This window comes from Nelumbo nucifera, chromosome 5 (genome assembly GCF_055504915.1).
Source record: "Nelumbo nucifera cultivar China Antique chromosome 5, China Antique-T2T, whole genome shotgun sequence".
Taxonomy (NCBI): Eukaryota; Viridiplantae; Streptophyta; class Magnoliopsida; order Proteales; family Nelumbonaceae; genus Nelumbo; species Nelumbo nucifera.
Window position 1 is genome coordinate 12,845,546 of NC_142653.1, and position 19,309 is coordinate 12,864,854.

General features: G+C 35.9%; 1 protein-coding gene across 5 annotated transcripts; it reads left to right on the forward strand.

The window, feature by feature from the left end:
- The first annotated feature begins 4,438 nt into the window (after positions 1 to 4,438).
- LOC104605448 (Thioredoxin superfamily protein) lies at positions 4,439 to 15,338 on the forward strand. Of its 5 annotated transcripts, XM_088888861.1 has the most exons (3): positions 4,487 to 5,007; positions 9,622 to 10,589; positions 14,892 to 15,338. In XM_088888861.1, the coding sequence occupies exons 2-3, from the start codon at positions 10,118 to 10,120 to the stop codon at positions 14,903 to 14,905; spliced, it is 486 nt and encodes a 161-aa protein (XP_088744987.1). In that variant the 5' UTR covers positions 4,487 to 5,007; positions 9,622 to 10,117; the 3' UTR covers positions 14,906 to 15,338. The 5 variants fall into 5 exon arrangements, with proteins under 5 accessions (XP_088744986.1, XP_010268535.2, XP_010268539.1 ...); XM_088888860.1 differs by lacking the exons at positions 9,622 to 10,589; positions 14,892 to 15,338 and adding an exon at positions 5,960 to 6,241 and having other exon boundaries at positions 4,439 to 5,007; XM_010270233.3 differs by lacking the exons at positions 9,622 to 10,589; positions 14,892 to 15,338 and adding an exon at positions 8,906 to 9,386 and having other exon boundaries at positions 4,442 to 5,007.
- The last annotated feature ends 3,971 nt before the right edge of the window (positions 15,339 to 19,309 follow it).

Below are 19,309 nucleotides of genomic sequence, written 5' to 3' on the forward strand. Positions count from 1 at the left end.
TCAAATAGGAAAGTGTCATGCAAATAGCCTCCCAATGCTAAACTCGTGGGGCATGCATGTATTAACTCACCACACTCACTACATATGAAATGCCATGTCGTATCATACATAAGTACGCCTTAAAACATATAATATGGTAAGCTATTGACACATGCCCCCACTTGATGTAGGATGTATCCCATTTATATAATTCAAAATTAATGTTAAATTTCATGTACCCCTTATGGTATGGTGGTGTCTCACTTAACTACTTACAATGTGTTTGATTTGAATAAAAAAATAGGACAACGAAGGAAAGGGCAAAGTCGTCTGAAAATGGTAATTTAGGCATTTAATGTCTAATATGTACTACATAAGGTATTTAATATCTAATGCATGCAAGAAAGAAAAAATTTGCTACAACTCTGGTTGCATGGAACCTCCAATGAAATATGAACATATGCTTTTGAAATAATAAAAATCAGTTGTAATAACTTGGATTTATTGCAAGTGCTGATGCATTGGTTTATGTTTTATTGATTTGAGAGGTCACAGTATCCAAAGTAGTTGATGTGAATTAGGGGTGTTCAAATTCGGTTGATAAACCAAAAAACCGAACCAAACCAAATCAAATAAGCTAGTTCGGTTTGGTTAACTCGACTTTCGATTCAATTTTTATTTAAAAAAATGGTTTTTAGTTTCCGTTTGGTTGAATTGAATTTTCAACCGAATAGAAGCAAAAGTCGAATTAATGTTGTTATTTAATTGAATATATTAAACATTAATGCTTTATGCTAATTAATTATTATATTTCCCAATGAACAATTAATAACAGTTAATTAAAACTCATTATTCATTATTTATTAGTCATTAATTGTTCATTAATCATTAATTATTTATGAGAATGGCCAATTTGTCGATTCCTCATTGGCATAGGGCTTTGGGCCTATTTTATCTTTTGATTAATAATAGTAAATTAATTAAAATCAATGGGCTTTGGGGTCATTTTAACCTTTAATTAGTAATAATTAATAGTTAATTAATTAAAACCATTGGGTTTTGGGGCCATTTTAATTTTCATTAATAACACTTATTAAATGCTTGTCGTTTATGTGGAACCATGGTCCAACTAAACCAAATTCGGTTAGAGTCATTTCAGTTCTAAAATATAATTTGGTTTGGTTGGAGGAAATGGTAAAACCGAATAATCGGTTACGTCATAAGTTTGAACCGAATCGGCTGATTGTACACCCCTAATGTGAACTTGTATTCAAGGGCATTTTTTATTCATTTTCCCTAACTAAATGCTATTGGTGATGTTTATTTGCTTAAATTGCAATAACCAATAGTCCAAGAGATAATAGGGCCTTGTTCGTTTACAACTTTGTAAGTTACTCGGGTACATGTACTTACCTAGGTAAATGTTTCATGTGTAATATTGACATGGGTAATTTCACTTACTCATGTTCTTTTGGTTCTCACAATTCCCACTTAAGTAATAGAATGACATTTTTTTTACCTATAAAAAAATCATTATTTTTTTATAAGCTAAAAAAAAAGCTAGTATTAAAATGGAAAAAAAGTTGTCCCATTATGTGATTTTACTCACTTAGGAGATAGGTAAGGTTTAACTAGGTAAGTAAATTTGATTTTACTATGGGGCCTACTGCTTAATGCAAAAGAGAACATTGTAAAGTTGGTTAATGGGCTTATTCACTAGTAAATGAACATGACCTAAATCAGTACAGGGTCTTGATATGTGAACAAGGTTTTAAAAGGCTAAAAGTGGAGGTAAGGCATTTAAATCCCATTGAGGCAAAGCGTAAGCCTTGACCCTTGAGGTGGTTTGAGGCATAAGCTTCAAAGTATAAATATAATTTTTATGTATGTATGTATAGGCACAATGTAGTTCATTTAATAGCCAATATATTTTCTATTTTATTGCATACATATTCTTTTTAATATAATACTAATGTTTTTTAATTTTGTTTTATGTTTATAATTCAATTGATCTAAATTAGTTAATATATAGATACGTGCTAAAATTAGTTAATATATTAATTTTTTATTAAATCATGTTCTTTTTTATGTGATACATTCTATTGATTTTTTTTACGTATATAACCTGTTATTTCTAAATAAAAATATATTTACTTAATATATATATATATATTATATTTAGATTTTTAATACAATTTAATTTATAAACGATTAATAATTAAAACTAGTAAAAGGGAAGGAGGGGTCTGTGGAGTGGAGGTGAGCAAGTGAGCAGACCCCCCTCCCCATTATGCAACAAATAAGGTGTTTGGGGGCAAACTTGGCTGGGTACAGGGACGGAGCCCCGGCCCAAAACAAAATTTGTTTGTATAAAAGTATTTTTTTTTCAATGTAATTAGATTTTGGAAAAAGCAACCCTACTCTAACATGTACATTTACTAAGCGAAAAAACAAATGACATTTTTTTTGTTTAAATAAATATTATGAGGAATTTTTTAGTATAGTTCTACTTATTTCACTTATAAACAACTAAATGATTAATCTTCTTAAATTTTAAGAAAATAAATTTATAATATTATAATTAATTAATATCCCTTTTTTGTTTTTTCTGAATGATAAATGAAACAAACTTTTAAGAAAAATGTTTTTCTTCTTAAAATCAAATTTAAGAAAAATGATTTTCTTCTTAAAATCAAATGTAAGAAAATCAATTTATAATATTATAAGAAAATATTAAAACTAATTTATAACGATATTTTTCTTTTTCTACCATTAATGCTTTTTATATGAGGCACCAATTTGAGGTGCAAGGCGGTGAGCGTGAGTCTCTCAAAAATAGAGGTCGTAGCTGTTGGTAGAGGGGCAAGGTGTTTTGGCTCCACCCTCCACCTGGCCTTGATGTGTCAATGGCTCACGACCTTGGCGCTTTTTAAAACTATGTCTGTGAATAAGATAGTCAATGGGCTTTGAAAGTTTAATACTGACTTCAATTCAATCCCAATTATCCTGAATTTGGATGTTAGAACTTAGGTCTCGTTTATTTATTTGGATAAATGTAATTAATTGGATAAGTTTTTTGGGGGTGTTCTTTTTTTTTTCCGGATTTTGAGAGGGGGGAAAGTTGGTCAATGGGATTCCCATTGACCAAGAATTCCATGTTATTTTTTCAGATTTATGTGGGGATTCGGGAAAGTTTATTTTCCTGTACCCATCTCTTAGGTGGGTAAATAACTTTCCCACCTAGGGAGAAAGTTGCCAACACTTGAATGGGCAAAAATACCCATTTTTAATAATGAATTTTTATGGATAAAATGATCATTGCCTTATTTACATGAGAAATAAAAGAACATGGGTAAATGCACTTACCTGGATAAGTGTTTTCGGGGAAAAATTTACCAAAGTAATTGGATTTACCCGGGTAAGTAACTTACTAAAAAGCGAACATGGCCTTCATGGGAAACACTTACCCGAGTAAGTGCATTTACCCATATTCTTTTATTTCTAATGTAAATAAGGTAATGATCATTTTAATCATAAAAACCCATTATTAAAAATGGCATTTTTGCCCCATTCAAGTGTTAGCAACTTTCCTCCCCACCTACCAGTAGGAAAATAAACTTTCACTGATCCCCACATTAATATAAAATGTGAACATGGGATTCTTGTTCAATGGGAACCAAAATCCCACTCACCAACTTCCCCCCTCTCAAAATCCATAAAAAAGAACACCCCCTTAGAAGCTATAAATTGTATTTAATTAATAATCAGATAGCCATATTATATATAATATAATTATGTGTATATATAGATATTGTATGCAATCATACTAAGTTTATATATGATAAATTTAATATTTTATAATTATATACAATTTATATATATGCATAAGTTAAAAAATAGTTTCTAAACATTTTGAATTTAATGATCTCTCAAACACAAATAACTAGGTGTAAAGTGGGCCATGCTGCCCTCCCTGGTGAAAAATTTGGGGGTCGGCCCGGTACGGCTCATGGCCTAGGCCTCTGCGGGCCCGTGGGCCGAGCCTTGAGCCAGGTCAGGCCGTGCATCAGGCCAAAACTATTTATTTAAAAAAATTGATAAAAAACTTAAAATTTTAATTTTATATGAATTTTGTGTATAAAATTGCTTATATATACAATAATTAAATAAATTAGTATAATAAAATAAAATAAAATATTTGTTTTATTAATATATTATATACCATATATTATTATATAATTATAATTTATATAAAATATATATAAATAATATATATGGGCCGAGCCGGATCAGGCTACGAGCTGGGCCAGGCTATGAGCTGGGCCGTGCCATACCGGACTACTGGCTGGGCCGTGTCATGCCATGCCGGGCCGTGGACCTAAAACCCAGGCCCAGCATGATATAGGTTGGATCGGATTCGAATACCACAGTTTGACATTCGGACCGGATGTAGCTGTTCGGGAATAGCGTTGGGCTATAGATACAGAAGTGAGAAACTGGTTGTCCAGGTGAGATTACCAGCACAAGAAAAAAGGCGCACATCGGCACATGACGGGAATTCCTCCGAAACATCCTCTGTTCTGCTTGAAATGGCCATGGGACATCCATCCCCAGAACCCTAAAAGCCCTAACACATGTAACTTGGACGTTCCTTGGCTCTTCAACTCACTGCAAAACCTTGGGTCTCTCGCCATCAATCTGTTCCATTCAGCTTCCAGAAGCATATATCCCTCGCTCAGTTCCTTCAAGCCCAACCAGTTAGATGTCGGGATCAATGAGAATAAGACCAGCTCAACGCCGACGGCAAGGAAGAAGGTACTATCTCCCGAAGAACAAGGAGAAGCGGAACATCGTGCCCTAGCTTTGGCGCTAGTAAGTGGGAAAGAGGCGACAGTTATTGAATTCTACTCCTCCAAGTGCAGGCTCTGCAATTCTTTGCTTAATCTTGTTATGGAGATGGAGAAGAAAAATTCAGATTGGCTCAACATCGTCATGGCGGACGCCGAGAATGAGAAATGGTTACCTGAGGTTTGTATACTTTTCACACGAATTCTTTCATCTAAATTCGTGGTGAATTTGGATTTCTCCACTTCCTGATCTAGGGTTTTAACTCAGACAGGTTGGAAATTGGTTTCTTAGCGTTCGTTATTTTCAACGTAAAATGGGGGGAAGATATCTCAGGCTGATATATTCGAGCTATGTTTTTCGTTCCTTTTAGTCACTCACAACGGGAACTTTATTTTCATTGCCATTTACATCAAAACAAACTAGAAAGGGTCAAAAAACAAAGTTTTCATAAAGGTGCAGAAGTAATAGCTAAAATACGCCAACCTGAATACATTTACGTCCATTTTTACGGAGAAACAAACGCAGCAACGTAATAATCCTCCATCCTTAAACAAATATGAAATTAGCATGCCATGAATGGGTTACCGTGGTCTACAGTAGAAGTGGAGAATACGTCAACTTAGATTTATCCGTCTGTTAGAAATTTCAGTTGCTTGTTCAGTTTTTTGGTTGGTTATCTGGATTTTTTTTATATGTGATTAGCATGCTTTACCGACAATTTTGAAGCTCAATCTCGCAACGTTTGGGGGGGAGGGGGTATTTGGTGACAACCAGGCACATGCTGTTATTAGCATTGCTTATGGCACTGTCCTACTAGCACAGCAAGATTTCATATAAAGATCATCTCAGCATCTCAAAGTGGTGGCATGACCCTTATGACCCATGAAATTGTAAAAGCAGAAAAGTGTTCGATCATCTTGACAAATGAAAATGTAGCAATGATGCCTGATTTAGTTTTTGGATTCTATTTTGATGGTGATGGTTGGGGAGGGGGTCACATTAGCAAACACCCCAGAAGTGATTTAACTAACTTGGTCTTATCCATGTTTATAGATATTCTGATTGTTAGATCTCATGGCTTATTTTAATTTTTAAACTTTATTAGATCATCAAGACCTTTTTTTTTTGGCAGATAATGAAAGATCTCATGGTTTGTTCAGCATACCTAGATTATACTGTTTACGGTGTATTGTATGTGCAGGCTATACTGTTCATAATTGGTAATCCCTTGTTACTGAGAATGATAAGAAACTACTTATCTTTTGTGAGTACAGAATAGAAAAGGTCTTGGATTAACAACTAGTATTTTCATTTGATTCCAATACTATGTCAATTTTTTGTACTTCAATTTCACTTAATTGTATGTTGTTCTGTTTTGTTTTCTGGCGTTGAAATAAAGAAATATGTTACAAAATCCTGCTGATTTTTTTTTTTTGTATTGATAAAAAAAATCTGATGATTTTGAAAATACTGGACATTTTCAAAGTACAGAAGGAGGAATAATTGCACACCTGTTCATGACTCATCTTGCTGATCCCACACACTTATTTGCATACCCAAGGAGTGCAAACATTTTATCATTCAAGTACCATGTGTCAGTTACCATACATAGTATTAACATTTCGGGATTTTCATTTGCTAATAGTGTTGGCATATATAACTCAATAAACATTCATGAAGCACTGTCATGGGTAATTTTAACATTTCAGGATTCTCATGATGTCAACTGTAATTTTGACTTACTGAAATACGAACTTTGTTCAAATGGCTCCAACTGACTACACTTGCAACCATTGTTAATAGCACTGTCAAGTCCAATTAATGACCACACGACACACATACAGAGATGCATATGCATATAGATAGACACTAGGCTGATGATGAACAACAGCTAACAGGTTAAACACTTGACAGTTTATACTTGATTATGCAATGAGAAAATCATAAGTTCCATCTACCATTTTTTGAACAGGTGTTTTCTTTTAGTGCCTTCCTCTCTTGTCATTATGTACTGGTCCCTTTGGAGCCTATCCTGTTAAGACAATTTGAACCATTTTTTCTAAAGAAGGGTAAAAATTCTTATTATGGTTCTGGTCTGTAGCCACAGGGGATCTAGACTGTAGGTTAAATTTGAATGTTAAAATAGCAGTATAGGCATCTTGCAAGGGCTGAAGTTGATTTAGTTTTCATAGGTATTAGAACAAAGTAGGCTTTGCAAGTGGAGGTTGGGTTTGTCCTATAGATGCCCTAGAGAAAATTTGGTGATTTGCTAGAAATGTTTCAAGGCCTATGTGAAGATTAGACACTTGGACCGACTGACCCAGGAACTACCTCATAGGTAGGCTTGGTGTCTGACTTGGAAATGCAATAAATACCAGATACAATTGATGCAGACAGGTTAGAGTGCTGCACCCTTCAATCAGGGAAGTCTGGAATGAACTAATCATATCATTATTTTTGTTCGGGGTGAGGGATGAACGTACTTCTATGAGACTGAGGGTGAATAGTAACTGATATTGGTTATTCCCTCTGTTGTCAGTGTTTGAGTCATCAGCAGTAAGTGACAAAATAAGATGATGTGATGCTGATATAATTGCACAATTTGCCTGACACAAATCACATAACTTGTCTGGTATAGTTGCATGTAAGCTGATAAAGTACAATGGCAAGGATTATCTCTTTTTTGAAGCTGTATGTTTACCATTAGCCCAGGCGTGCGCCTTTTGAAAATTTGACGGTTTTCCTTTTTTTGAGTCTAGTGGCCGGGCCGGGGGCTACACCCTCGGACCCCCGTACCCTCGTGCCACGCCCCTCGAGGCCAGCCCAAACAAGTTCATGTTAGGGTCTTAAATTCTTAGTTTTCACACAAAAAATAATTTTATAGTTTTAATGGATTTTAAGAAGATATTTTATTAGGATGAATGAATGGACAACATTACCAAATAGGGGGTTCTTGAAGCTGTCCATTCATTCATCTTAATAAAATATCTTCTTAAAAGCAATTAAAACTATAAAATCATTATGTTTTTGTGTGAGAGCTAAGAATTCAAGACCCTAACATGGACTTGTTTGGGCTTGCCTCGAGGGGCGTGGCACAAAGGCAGCTCGTAGAATTAGGAATGTAATATGTCACATTAGCTACTTGATGTAATTGAGAAAAAAAGAGATTGTGGGTTATATATGCTTGAAAATGTTTTATATGTTTGATTTCATTTTTAAATTCTCATTTGAATATGCTTTACATATTATGTTTATGTATTTTCATTTTATATAATAGGTTTTTTAAAACATTTATTTTAAAACTTAAGTTTATATATTTTTTTGATTTTTTAGCTTTTTTTTTTATTTTTAATTGTGCGCCTTGCTTCAAAAAGGCGCGCGCCTCGCCTCAAGCACAAAATGGCCTTTGCGCCTTTTGCTTTTAAAACACTGCCATTACCATACACATAAAATATGCAGACACAAATTTAATAATAACTCCATAAGCAACTAATGCACAGATTATGAAGAAACCCCACTCATATTTAGATTAGACATTTGGTTTGCAGTCTAGGAGCTTTAGTATCTGACTTCCAGAGAAAGCAATTTGCTTTCATGGTAGTTGTTGTTTAATCACTTTGAGAATTATTTACGAAACCTTGAGTCATTATCAAGCAACAGTTTATTTTGCCCCTTCTGGATTTGACAAATACCGATATCAAATTGATCCACCAAATTGGATACTTCATATGTTGATGGCTGTTGGGAGTTGGGACGTAATGGTTCATCCATTTAGTGATGCTGTCAAGCACTAATAAATGGTATAAAGCAGAAGTATGATAGAGATAGACATGCAAAATCATACTAATGTGAAGTGTCTGACACTCACTAAAACAGTAATGATAAAATTGGTTCATGAAATATGTTGTGTTGAAGGAACAGGTTATTATGCACATGCAACTGTTTACTAAAACTCAGTTGTTAAGTTGCGGGCAACAATTTTTTTTTTGGTGCTTATGAAATAAATAGTTGGTGGTTCAATTGTTTTTTCTAATCAATATTGGTGGCTCAATTGTCTATTTGTGGTTATCACATCCAGGAGGATCATATACAATGGCTTGGTTTCTATGAAGCATTTAAGCTAGTGTGCCTTGGTTCTATTGGTGGAAAACAACTGTGTATTATATGACATGAAGTTTGGGAAATGGAAAGTTAAAAACAATTACCATATGACCTAGTACCTAGGTGGATGAGCCATTGCGACAATTCTCACTTTTTTCTTTCTTAGTAGATTTGAGATTGAAGGTGAAGCCATGTACAACTGCTGTAATTTTAGTGTAGCTCATTTAGTTAGTTATTTATTCTGTTAAGTGAGTTAGAGAATTAGTTAGTTAGTTTTAGTGAGTTGGCATTTCATGATGAGGTGGCAATGTTAGTTACAAAGTTTGTTATTTTTTCTGTTAGTTTTCTCTCTCTTCGTTTTGTATATAAGCTCAATGTAAGCTACTATTAGTAGCTGGTTTTTTGATGAATGAGAAGTTTCTCTTCTTCATTTTCTTCTGGTTTCGAACTGTTCATGGTATCAGAGCATCAAGATCTAGTGCTGTGGATACTCTTGAATTTTGATTGAATCGATTGTTACTCTTGAGCTTGAAGACTCGATAATGGCTGAGAATCAAGGAGATTCTCCTAGATTGGATCAAGTGATCAATGGAGAGAACATAGATTTGTCGAAGGATCTTAACAATGGAGATCCTCTTTACTTGCAAAGTTCTGATCATCCAGGGATGATTTTGGTCTCTACTTCATTGACAGGTAATAATTTCCTAACCTCGAGTAAATCGATGATGATTGCACTTGAAGCAAAGGTTAAGCTAGGGTTTATTGATGGAAGTTATGAGAAACCTGAAAAGGAATCACCTCTATATAAACAATGGAATAGAGTGAATTGCATGGTGATTTCATGGATTTTGAACTCAATGTCGAAAGAAACTGCTGAGGCTTTCTTATATTCTAGATTTGCCAAAGAATTATGGGATGAGTTGCAGGAAAGATATGGGGAGAGCAATGGTCCAATGCTTTATCAGTTGCAGAGAGAAATAAGCTCAATCTCTCAAAACAACATGTCTGTGGCTCAGTATTATACAAAATTGAAATGGTTTTGGGATGAATTGAACTGCCTACAGCCTATTCCTCATTGTGAATGTGGTGCAACAAGGTTAATGTCAGATATTACTGCATCAAATAGGCTAATGCAGTTTTTGATGGGCTTAACGATAGTTTTGACAATGCAAATGACCAAATTCTTCTCATGGAGCCATTACCATCTGTTAACAAAGCATATTCTATGCTACAGAAGGTAGAGAAACAAAGAGCAGTCCATATGACATTTATTGATAATAATGAGAGCACAACCTTATTTACAAAACCTCAGGGAAATTTGAACTACAAGAAAGATGCACCAAAGCCAGGTGTAGGGAGAGGAAGTTACAAGAAGTCTGATTTTAGCAAGAAAGAAAAGGAAAGCCAGTTTTGTGAGACTTGCTTCAAAATACATGGCTATCCTGATTGGTATAAAACCTTGAAGGGTCAGAGAGCAGCTGAGAGAGTTAATGCCGCTAATTCTACTGAATCAACACTTGATTTGTTGACTGACAAGAAGACTGAGAAAGATACAGAACAGCTATCCAGCTTCATTCAGCAAGAGTTTGCAAAGCAGCTCAAAGGGAAGATGATTGTCAACAGTAACCATGCTAGCCTTGCTCATTATGAAGATTATGCAGGTATAAATTTTGCTCTTACTTTTGCTTTGAACACACTTGATTTATATGGACATGGGGTTTGGATTGTTGATACAGGTGCCTCATCATATGTGCAATGATATTACCCTTTTTACAAAACTTAAAACGCCTTTACACAAAAGTCCAGTTTACCTACTTGATGGAACCACAAAACTAGTAAAATCAATTGGAGATATCCATTTACATTCTTCTTTAACATTGAAAGATGCCTTATACCTACCTAGTTTTACTTTTAACCTTATGTCTGTAAGTAAACTTGTTAAAACTTCTAACATTAAAGTTATCTTTTATCCTACACATTGCTTGCTGTAGGACTTGAGGACTGAGAAGAAGATAGCTGTTGGTAGATTGATAGGAACCTTGTATGTGCTTGATAAGTCTAGTTTTTCCATTGAAACACCTCATTTTTGTAATAAAGCTAATGCACATGTTGTGCCAAAGCTGAATACTCCTTGTATTGATTCTGTTTCAAATAATAATAAAGCAGTGTCTTTATTGTTCCTTTGGCACAGAAGATTGGGTCATGCTTCTCTTAATGCTTTGAAACATTTGCATTTCATGGCTCAAACAGAATTAGATACTTTTCCACCTTGTCAAATCTGTCATCAATCTAAACAAACCAGACTTCCTTTTCCAACTAGCTCCATTCAAACTTCCCATATCTTTGATCTTTTGCATGCTGATCTGTGGGGTCCTTATAAGCATCCATCTATTGTTGGAGCACACTTTATGCTCACAATAGTGGATGATTATAGCAGGGCCACATGGACTTTCTTAATGGCACATAAATCCCAGACATTTATCATTCTTATCAGGTTCATTCGAATGGTGGAAAACCAATTTGCTACAAGAGTCAAAATCCTCAGGTCAGACAATGGTTCAAAATTCTTAAATCATGAGTTTCAAACATTTCTTAGTGAATTAGGCATCTTACACCAGAGAAGTTGTGTTTACACTCCACAACAGAATGGTGTTGTGGAGAGAAAACACAGACAACTCCTTCAAATTGCTAGATCCTTGTTATATCAAGCACACCTACCTAGAAAATTTTGGGGTCATGCTTTGCTTATGGCTACATATATAGTGAATAGGCTGCCTTATTCTGTTTTGCAGTGGAAAACACCTTATGAGCTTCTGTATAACACTCTTCCAAACTATGACAATTTAAAATGTTTTGGTCGTTTGTGTTTTACAACCAATACAAGACCTCACAAAGACAAATTTGATTAAAGAGCCCTTAAATGCATTTTCATTGGCTTTGAACCTGGACAAAAGGCTTACAAGTTGTATGACCTTTCTACTCATCAAATTTTTACATCCAAAGATGTAATTTTTCATGAAACAACTTTTTCATTTGCTGATTCTAATCCTAAACCTCTTGATGTTCCATTGCCTTTACCATTTGATGATCTTATTTCTTATATTGAAAATTGCACTCCAGATCCTATTCCTTCTAATGATCCTATTCCTTTTACTGACCCTTCCACTGCATTACAAGATGACATTCAACCTAACCTAGAGAGTCAATTTTTAGAACCTGAAATCCAGACACAACCTGATTCTTTACCTACATCATCCTCCATTCCTAAAAGACAAAGTACTAGGACAAAATCAAAACCTGCTTGGTTGAATGACATTGTCACAAACTTTAGCTTTACAAATCCATCATCTCTTGCTGCTATTACTTCTTAGTCACAGTGTTTGAACCCTTCTCCTTATACACCTCCCACATATCCATATACATCCAATTCTGTTTTTTCTCATGCATATATGCAACTTTTGGGCAATGTATCTCAATTTAAAGAACCTAAATCCTATAAACAAGCTAGTGGTAAAAAGGAATGGGTTGATGCAATGAATAAGGAGTTGGTTGCCTTAGAACAGAACGAAACATGGGAATTGACTGCATTACCTGCTGGAAAAAAGGCTATAGGCTCAAAGTGGGTATATAAGGTCAAATTAAATCCGGATGGGAGTGTGGAAAGATACAAAGCTAGGCTTGTAGCCAAGGGTTATAATCAAGTGGAGGGGGTTGACTATTTTGACAGCTTTTCACCTGTTGCAAAGATAGTTATTGTCAGAATTTTTATGGTGATTGCAACTGCTAAACAATGGTCTATCCATCAACTTGACATCAATAATGCCTTTTTACATGGCTATATTGATGAAGAAGTCTATATGACTCCATTGGAAGAATATACAAAGGTTAAACAGGGTGAAGTGTGCAGGCTTAAAAGGTCTTTGTATGGGCTTAAGCAAGCATCCAGGCAATGGAATTCAGAATTTTGCTCAAAGTTAAAGGGTTATGGCTTTGTTCAATCTTCTCATGGTCACTGCCTTTTTATCAGAAAGTCAGATCAATCCTTCTTAGCTCTCCTGGTTTATGTTGATGATGTTTTAATTACAGGTGATAATGAGAAGGATATTATTAAGGTGAAACAGTTTTTAGACTCTACTTTTACCATTAAAGACTTGGGTTATGCCAAGTACTTTCTTGGTATTGAAATTGCTAGAAATTCAGAAGGAACCTACTTAAGTCAAAGGAAGTATACCTTGGACTTGATTAAAGATGCAGGGCTTTCAGGTGCTAAGCTAGCAACCACCCCATTGCCTAAAGGTCTTAAACTTTTCAATAAATCCAGTGCTTTGTTGTCTGATCCTGATAAATACAGAAGATTGGTGGGAAGGTTGCTGTATTTGAATTTTACAAGACCAGATATTACTTTTGGAGTTCAGCAACTTAGTCAATTTGTTGCTGCCCCAACCATGGATCATTGGAATGCTGCCTTACATGTCCTTAAGTACCTGAAAGGTTCTCCAGCTAAAGGATTATTTTACTCTGTTGATAATTCATTGAAACTTGAAGCTTACTGTGATGCAGGTTGGGCTTCATGCCCGGATTCCAGACGTTCCTTGATTGGTTATTGTGTTTATATTGGTTCAGCATTGGTTTCTTGGAAAACCAAGAAACAAACCACAGTCTCAAGGTTTTCTGCAGAGGCTTAGTAAAGGAGTCTTGCCTCAACAGTGTGTGAAATTCAATGGTGCACTTATATTCTCAATGATTTTCACATCCCACTTCAGCTTCCTGTAAACTTGTGGTATGATAATCAGGCTGCACTTCACATAGTGGCAAACCCTGTTTTTTCATGAAAGAACCAAGCACCTTGAGATTGACTGCCACTTGGTGCGTGAAAAATTCAAGGCTGGATTGGTTTCTCCTCAACACATCTCTACACATCAGCAATTGGCAGATTTATTCACTAAATCTCTTTCAGGCCCTCAGTTTTTCAAGCTACTGTCCAAGTTGGGCATGACTGAGCTCAATCCTGCTCCAACTTGAGGGGGGGGGGGATGTACAGCTGCTGTAATTTTAGTGTATCTCATTTAGTTAGTTATTTATTCTGTTAAGTGAGTTAGAGAATTAGTTAGTTAGTTTTAGTTAGCTGGCATTTCATGATGAGGTGGCAATGTTAGTTACAAAGTTTGTTATTCTTTCTGTTAGTTTTCTCTCTCTTCATTTTGTATATAAGCTCATGTAAGCTACTATTAGTAGCTGGTTTTTTGATGAATGAGAAGTTTCTCTTCTTCATTTTCTTCTGGTTTCGAACTGTTTAGATTAGTTCTCTTCTAGTGCAACTGGGGTTGAGTTGGCTCATGTTGAGACTTGAGATCAACCTTAACCCAACCCAAATGTGTTAAAACCTCAACCCTACCCACCCCTACCTGGCTACCCCCAAATGCAACCCGATCTTCAACCCATAGTTTTCAACCCCAAACCAAAATCAGGTTGTTCAAGTTGGGTTCAGGTTGTAGCTTTACCTACCAAATTTACAAACAATATCATATATGCATGTTATAGACTTCTAGTAATATTTTACTTTTTTTTGGTGAAATTCTAGTAATATTTTACAATGAACACATTATCATCATCATCATCCTCATTCAACATTCCTCATTGTATAAGAATACCAGTATACAAAAATGAATGCATATATACACCTTCATGTACAAGAATAAAAAATTACACGTGTAAAACATCAGGCTTATGTTGGGTTTTGCCGTTGCACCCCTTCACCCATGTATAATATGGTATGCTAGTCTAATTTATAACTTCCCTCTGATTGCTTAAAGACATAATGTTTTGGTAGTATTTAAAAATGCAAGTAAGCTGATCAAGTGCCAAGTGCAAGAATGATCTCTTATTTCAAACTGTTTGCACACACACAAGTCGATTACGAAAATATAACTGACTGTTTTTAATATTTCTTTCCATATATGCAGCTCCTTTATTATGACATCAGATACGTCCCTTGCTTTGTGCTCTTGGACAAATATGGGAGAGCATTAGCTAAGACTGGTGTTCCAACTAGTCGGCTACATGTAGTTGCTGGTCTCTCTCATCTTCTCAAAATGAAGCGGCCTCAGAAAAATCAAGGCGATGTTACACTTTCTGCTACTGGTAAACCAAAAAAAAGTTTTTAACTTCTTGTAAATTTGCATCCTTTGAAAATTCCTTCCATCACAACGCGCTTTATTTATTTTAGTTTGGTTGCCTGCTTGTCCCAAGCTTTATCACAAGTTTGAGACCACAAGTAACACTTTGACTCCTCTTGCTATTCGACCATTGTCCTCCGAAGTTGCATGATCCTCTATGGTCTACAAAAGCTTCGTCCTGTTTTAATATGTAGTCCTTTTGGTACCTTTTGCTCACAATCCTTGGTTTGGATAGACTCTGGAGTCAATGTGGTGTTCAGTCTATTTAACTTAAATCTTATTGTGATCAAATAAGTAGTCCATGAAAAATTGAAAAACCAAACCGAACTGAGAAAACTGAACCGCAAAATGTAGTTAATCAAATCGGTCGGTTCGGAATTTTTGAATAACTGAAGGATCAGTTCGGTTTTTGGTTAACTTGTAAAAAAACCAACGGTGAACCGAACCGACTGGTATATATATTTTATAAATATTTTTGATGTCACATATTTTCTATGTATTATATATCATTTATTATTTATAATATAATATTATACATATATTTATATAATGTATATTATAAATATAAAAAACCGAAAAACCGAAGAACCAAACCAGTCAAAAACTGAAACCGGTGGTATCGGTTTGGTTTTGGCTTGGCGAAATAAAAAAACTGGTACCACCGGTTCGGTTTACAAAAAGGGCCAACCGAACCATGGACACCCCTACAAATAAGTAAGAGAGAAGAGGTAAGGTGGGTTCACTTGTTTAGCGGGAGGCACGGAGAAAAGGTGGATGACGGAAAAAATGGACCTGCTTGGTAGGCGATAGCATTCGAAAAATCACAATTTGGCTTTTAACATTCTAAAATGGTAAAATCCCATTCAAACTAGCGTAATGGGCCTGGCTGGAATCCATGTTTAGGGGTGTTATTTAGGTTGGTGGGATTTCATCATCTTGCTGGAATCCATTGTTGGAAAAGGATTCTATTATCGAATTTGAATTATAGGCAGGGGCGGAGCCAAGGGGGTGGCGGAGGGGAGCCATGCCCCCCCTTATGCCTTCAAAATTTCCTTTAAATTTATTTAAGTTTCACTTCTATTTTAGCCCCTTTACTCATGTTTCTTAACTTTTGGCCTCCTCTATCCATGTTTTCTAGGTTTTGGCCCCCCTCAATAAAAAATCCTAGTTCTACCCCCTGATTAAGGATTTGTAGAACCCAAGCCTAATGGCAATGCCCATAAATGGTCATCCCTATCCTGAACGCAGCCCAGACACCTAGGACCACTAGTCTATGGCAGCCATTATGATTTAGAATTCTTATCCGGAGTGGAGGACCAATAGAATCCAACGGTGCATCATAGTGCACGTCTGGCTACCTATTTCCTGAGTTCGTATCAGAATCTGTGTGCTTTGCATTGTTTTCCTTGAGCAGGCTTTGATTACGAATCTGTTGATTCAGGAAATACATGGCACCACGAAAGAAGATAAAGATAAAATGATGATGTTATGCGTTGATTGCTCCAATTTATGTTGTAAATGCAATACCAGTGCTCTTTTTCAGTGGTTTCACATCTTACTTTCAGTAATGCGCAGATGTTCTGCAATTTAGGCTCAGTTTGGAAGGAGTACAAATACAAATATGTACGGTACAAATCTGTACAAAATATAAGATTTTGCACTCTACATATTTGCATTTGTATTTCTTCTAAATGGAGCCTTAGGCTCAGTTTGGGGAGAGCATAAATACAAATATGCACAGTGCAAATACATACAAAATATAAGGTTTTGCTCTCTACATATTTGTATTTGTACTCCCTCCAAAGATTAATTTTAACAATGTGTCATTGCATGTGTTTCATTTGAACCGGTTTTCATTTTTCTTACCATAAATTTTCTTCTGATATCTAACCTCCCATTAATTAGATAAATAGGTCTACACCAGTTCAAATGAAAACCAACCCAGTGTTATATTCTCATTCTGGTTGAACCCCTGACACTCACAGAAAATGTGCGATGTATATGAATGCTTAATGCTTATATCTTCTCAATGTGTTTGAATGGCTGTCACGTACAATGGTGGTCGTTACAGTTTGTACAAGAATGGAGTAGTAGTGGACCAAGTAATAGTCCTTGACCTCCCGGTACAGGTTGGCAACTAGAGCAGCTACTCAGCTAGGCTTCAAGGTGGGTTAATGGATTCCGCTAACAGGAGGTTGGTTTAGAAGAATTTGAGCATCGTACTCAATAATAAAGAGAGCCATTTTTAGGCCTTACAGCGTTGCTGAACTTTCAACAGTAAGCCCCCCAATTGGTTGAGGGAATAAGGGTCTTGAATTGGAATCTGATGGGCTATTCCGATTTCAACTGTTTGGTTGAGCGGAATTGGAATTCAATTCCCAATCCTGCTGTAATGGGTTAATGGCATTCTCGTTTGAGGGATTGGTCATTCCCCGCCCTTTCCTTTGGAATGAAATCCTATTTCTGCTGATTTCATTTTTCATTCACATTCTTGTATGAACCATACAGAATATGGGAATAGACCATTTCAATTCTAATTCAAGCTGCAAACAGAATGAATCCTAAGAGAATCAGTAAGAGTTGGCAGTATTTTATTTTTTGGGTAGGTTGAACATATATATGCATTCTCGGTTGTGATACTGAAATTAATATCAGCTCCAGATTTCGCAGTACCACAGTCGACATTCAGCTTTATCGCTCCAGGCACTCATTTAAACTAGATTAATAAGTCTTAAAAGAGAAAACGAAGTTAATCCGTTGGAACCATTTCTTTTGGACTTTTTATTGTTTAACCCAAAGTTCGATCAACTTCGGACTGGGACCGGTGCTGCACATTCAGATTCAGTTACAACTTACAACTAGAAGTGGTCCACAAGCAACCAGTTAAATGGATGAAGACAGTAAAGAAAGAGGTAATTTAAGAGTTCAACACAAAGGAAAAAAGAAAAGAAAATTACAATTCCCATCAACACCTTGGTGGAAAGGCCAAATGATGAATCTCGCTTAAAGGGTCCAACAGGTCAAACTTGTATATCCCACAGGACCCACACCAAGACAATAAACCAAAAACAAATTAAGCCGAACACCACCCATCATGGTTTAAGAAAACTGGGCAGACTAGAAAATTGAAATTGAGAGTGAGATTAGAACTTGGAAGGTAATCAAAGTCCGGACTCAGGCGTCGGGACTCGGAAAGCACAACCGTGGTGAAGGTGAAGATGGTGGAGGACTGATAACTGATTGGAGGTTTTAAGGGCCGCAGTTTACCCGACAAAAGCTGCGCATGTCACATGGGAAAGATGCCTAGAACCACGTGAGCAGCCCAGGTTGGAGGCTATTTTAGTCATTTAAGCATTAATACCATATCCCATGAATCCATCCATTACTCCATGTCCAACAATCAGTTTTATTTTTGTAAATATTAAAATCAACCACAATAACAGAAAGAATGACAATACGAGTATATAGGTAGAGTTAGTGGGCACCATTTATTTATTTGCCTCTAATCTATATCTGCACTTGTGGCATTATGTGCCAGAGGCGTACGTTAAAACCAAGACAAGGCCGCACAGCAGCTGTTATGATGCGGACTGCGGTTGGTTGTTATTTATTTTATTTATTTATTACCCATTACAGATTCGCAGAATACTGAGTTTTTTTTTTTCCTTTTTTAAAAGAATACAGAGGTTATGAGCCTTATTGGTTGGGGGGCAAAACTTTGTTGTTTTTTGGGAACGAAACGTTAATCCATTCAATGGTCAATCGACTCAATCCCCCTCTTTTGGTTAAAAGAATCATTAGTGAATTTACTCTTTTATCTCACACTCTCAGTAACGTGTCATGACTAGCCTAGCCTAGGAACTTTTTCAGTTTTCAAACGCTCAAAATTTACATGGCGACCCCACAATTCTCCACCCTAAAACTTGGATTTCTGGTTAAGTGTTTTTTCTTGCAGCTTTTAAGTGGCTGAACCAACCAAATGACCTAAGGGTACGGTATTCACTCCAATTTCTGCCTCAGTCATTAAGCATCTTATATTCACTACATCTGCACAAGTCTACAATACAAAGCAAGCAGTGACTAATGAGTCGATCAGTTTAGTCGTTTCAGCTGTTATCAAACGACTCCAGGCTCTGCGATGTCTTAATTGACTTTTATGTAAAAAGTAAAAACAAACACTGATAAGTAACAGGTTCTGCAACTCA

Coding starts and splice junctions, on each gene's coding strand:
- LOC104605448 (XM_010270230.3), top strand. CDS start 4,528: ATGACGGGAATTCCTCCGAAACATCCTCTGTTCTGCTTGAAATGGCCA. Junction 5,008..14,891: donor ATGAGAAATGGTTACCTGAG/GTTTGTATACTT, acceptor CCATATATGCAG/CTCCTTTATTATGACATCAG.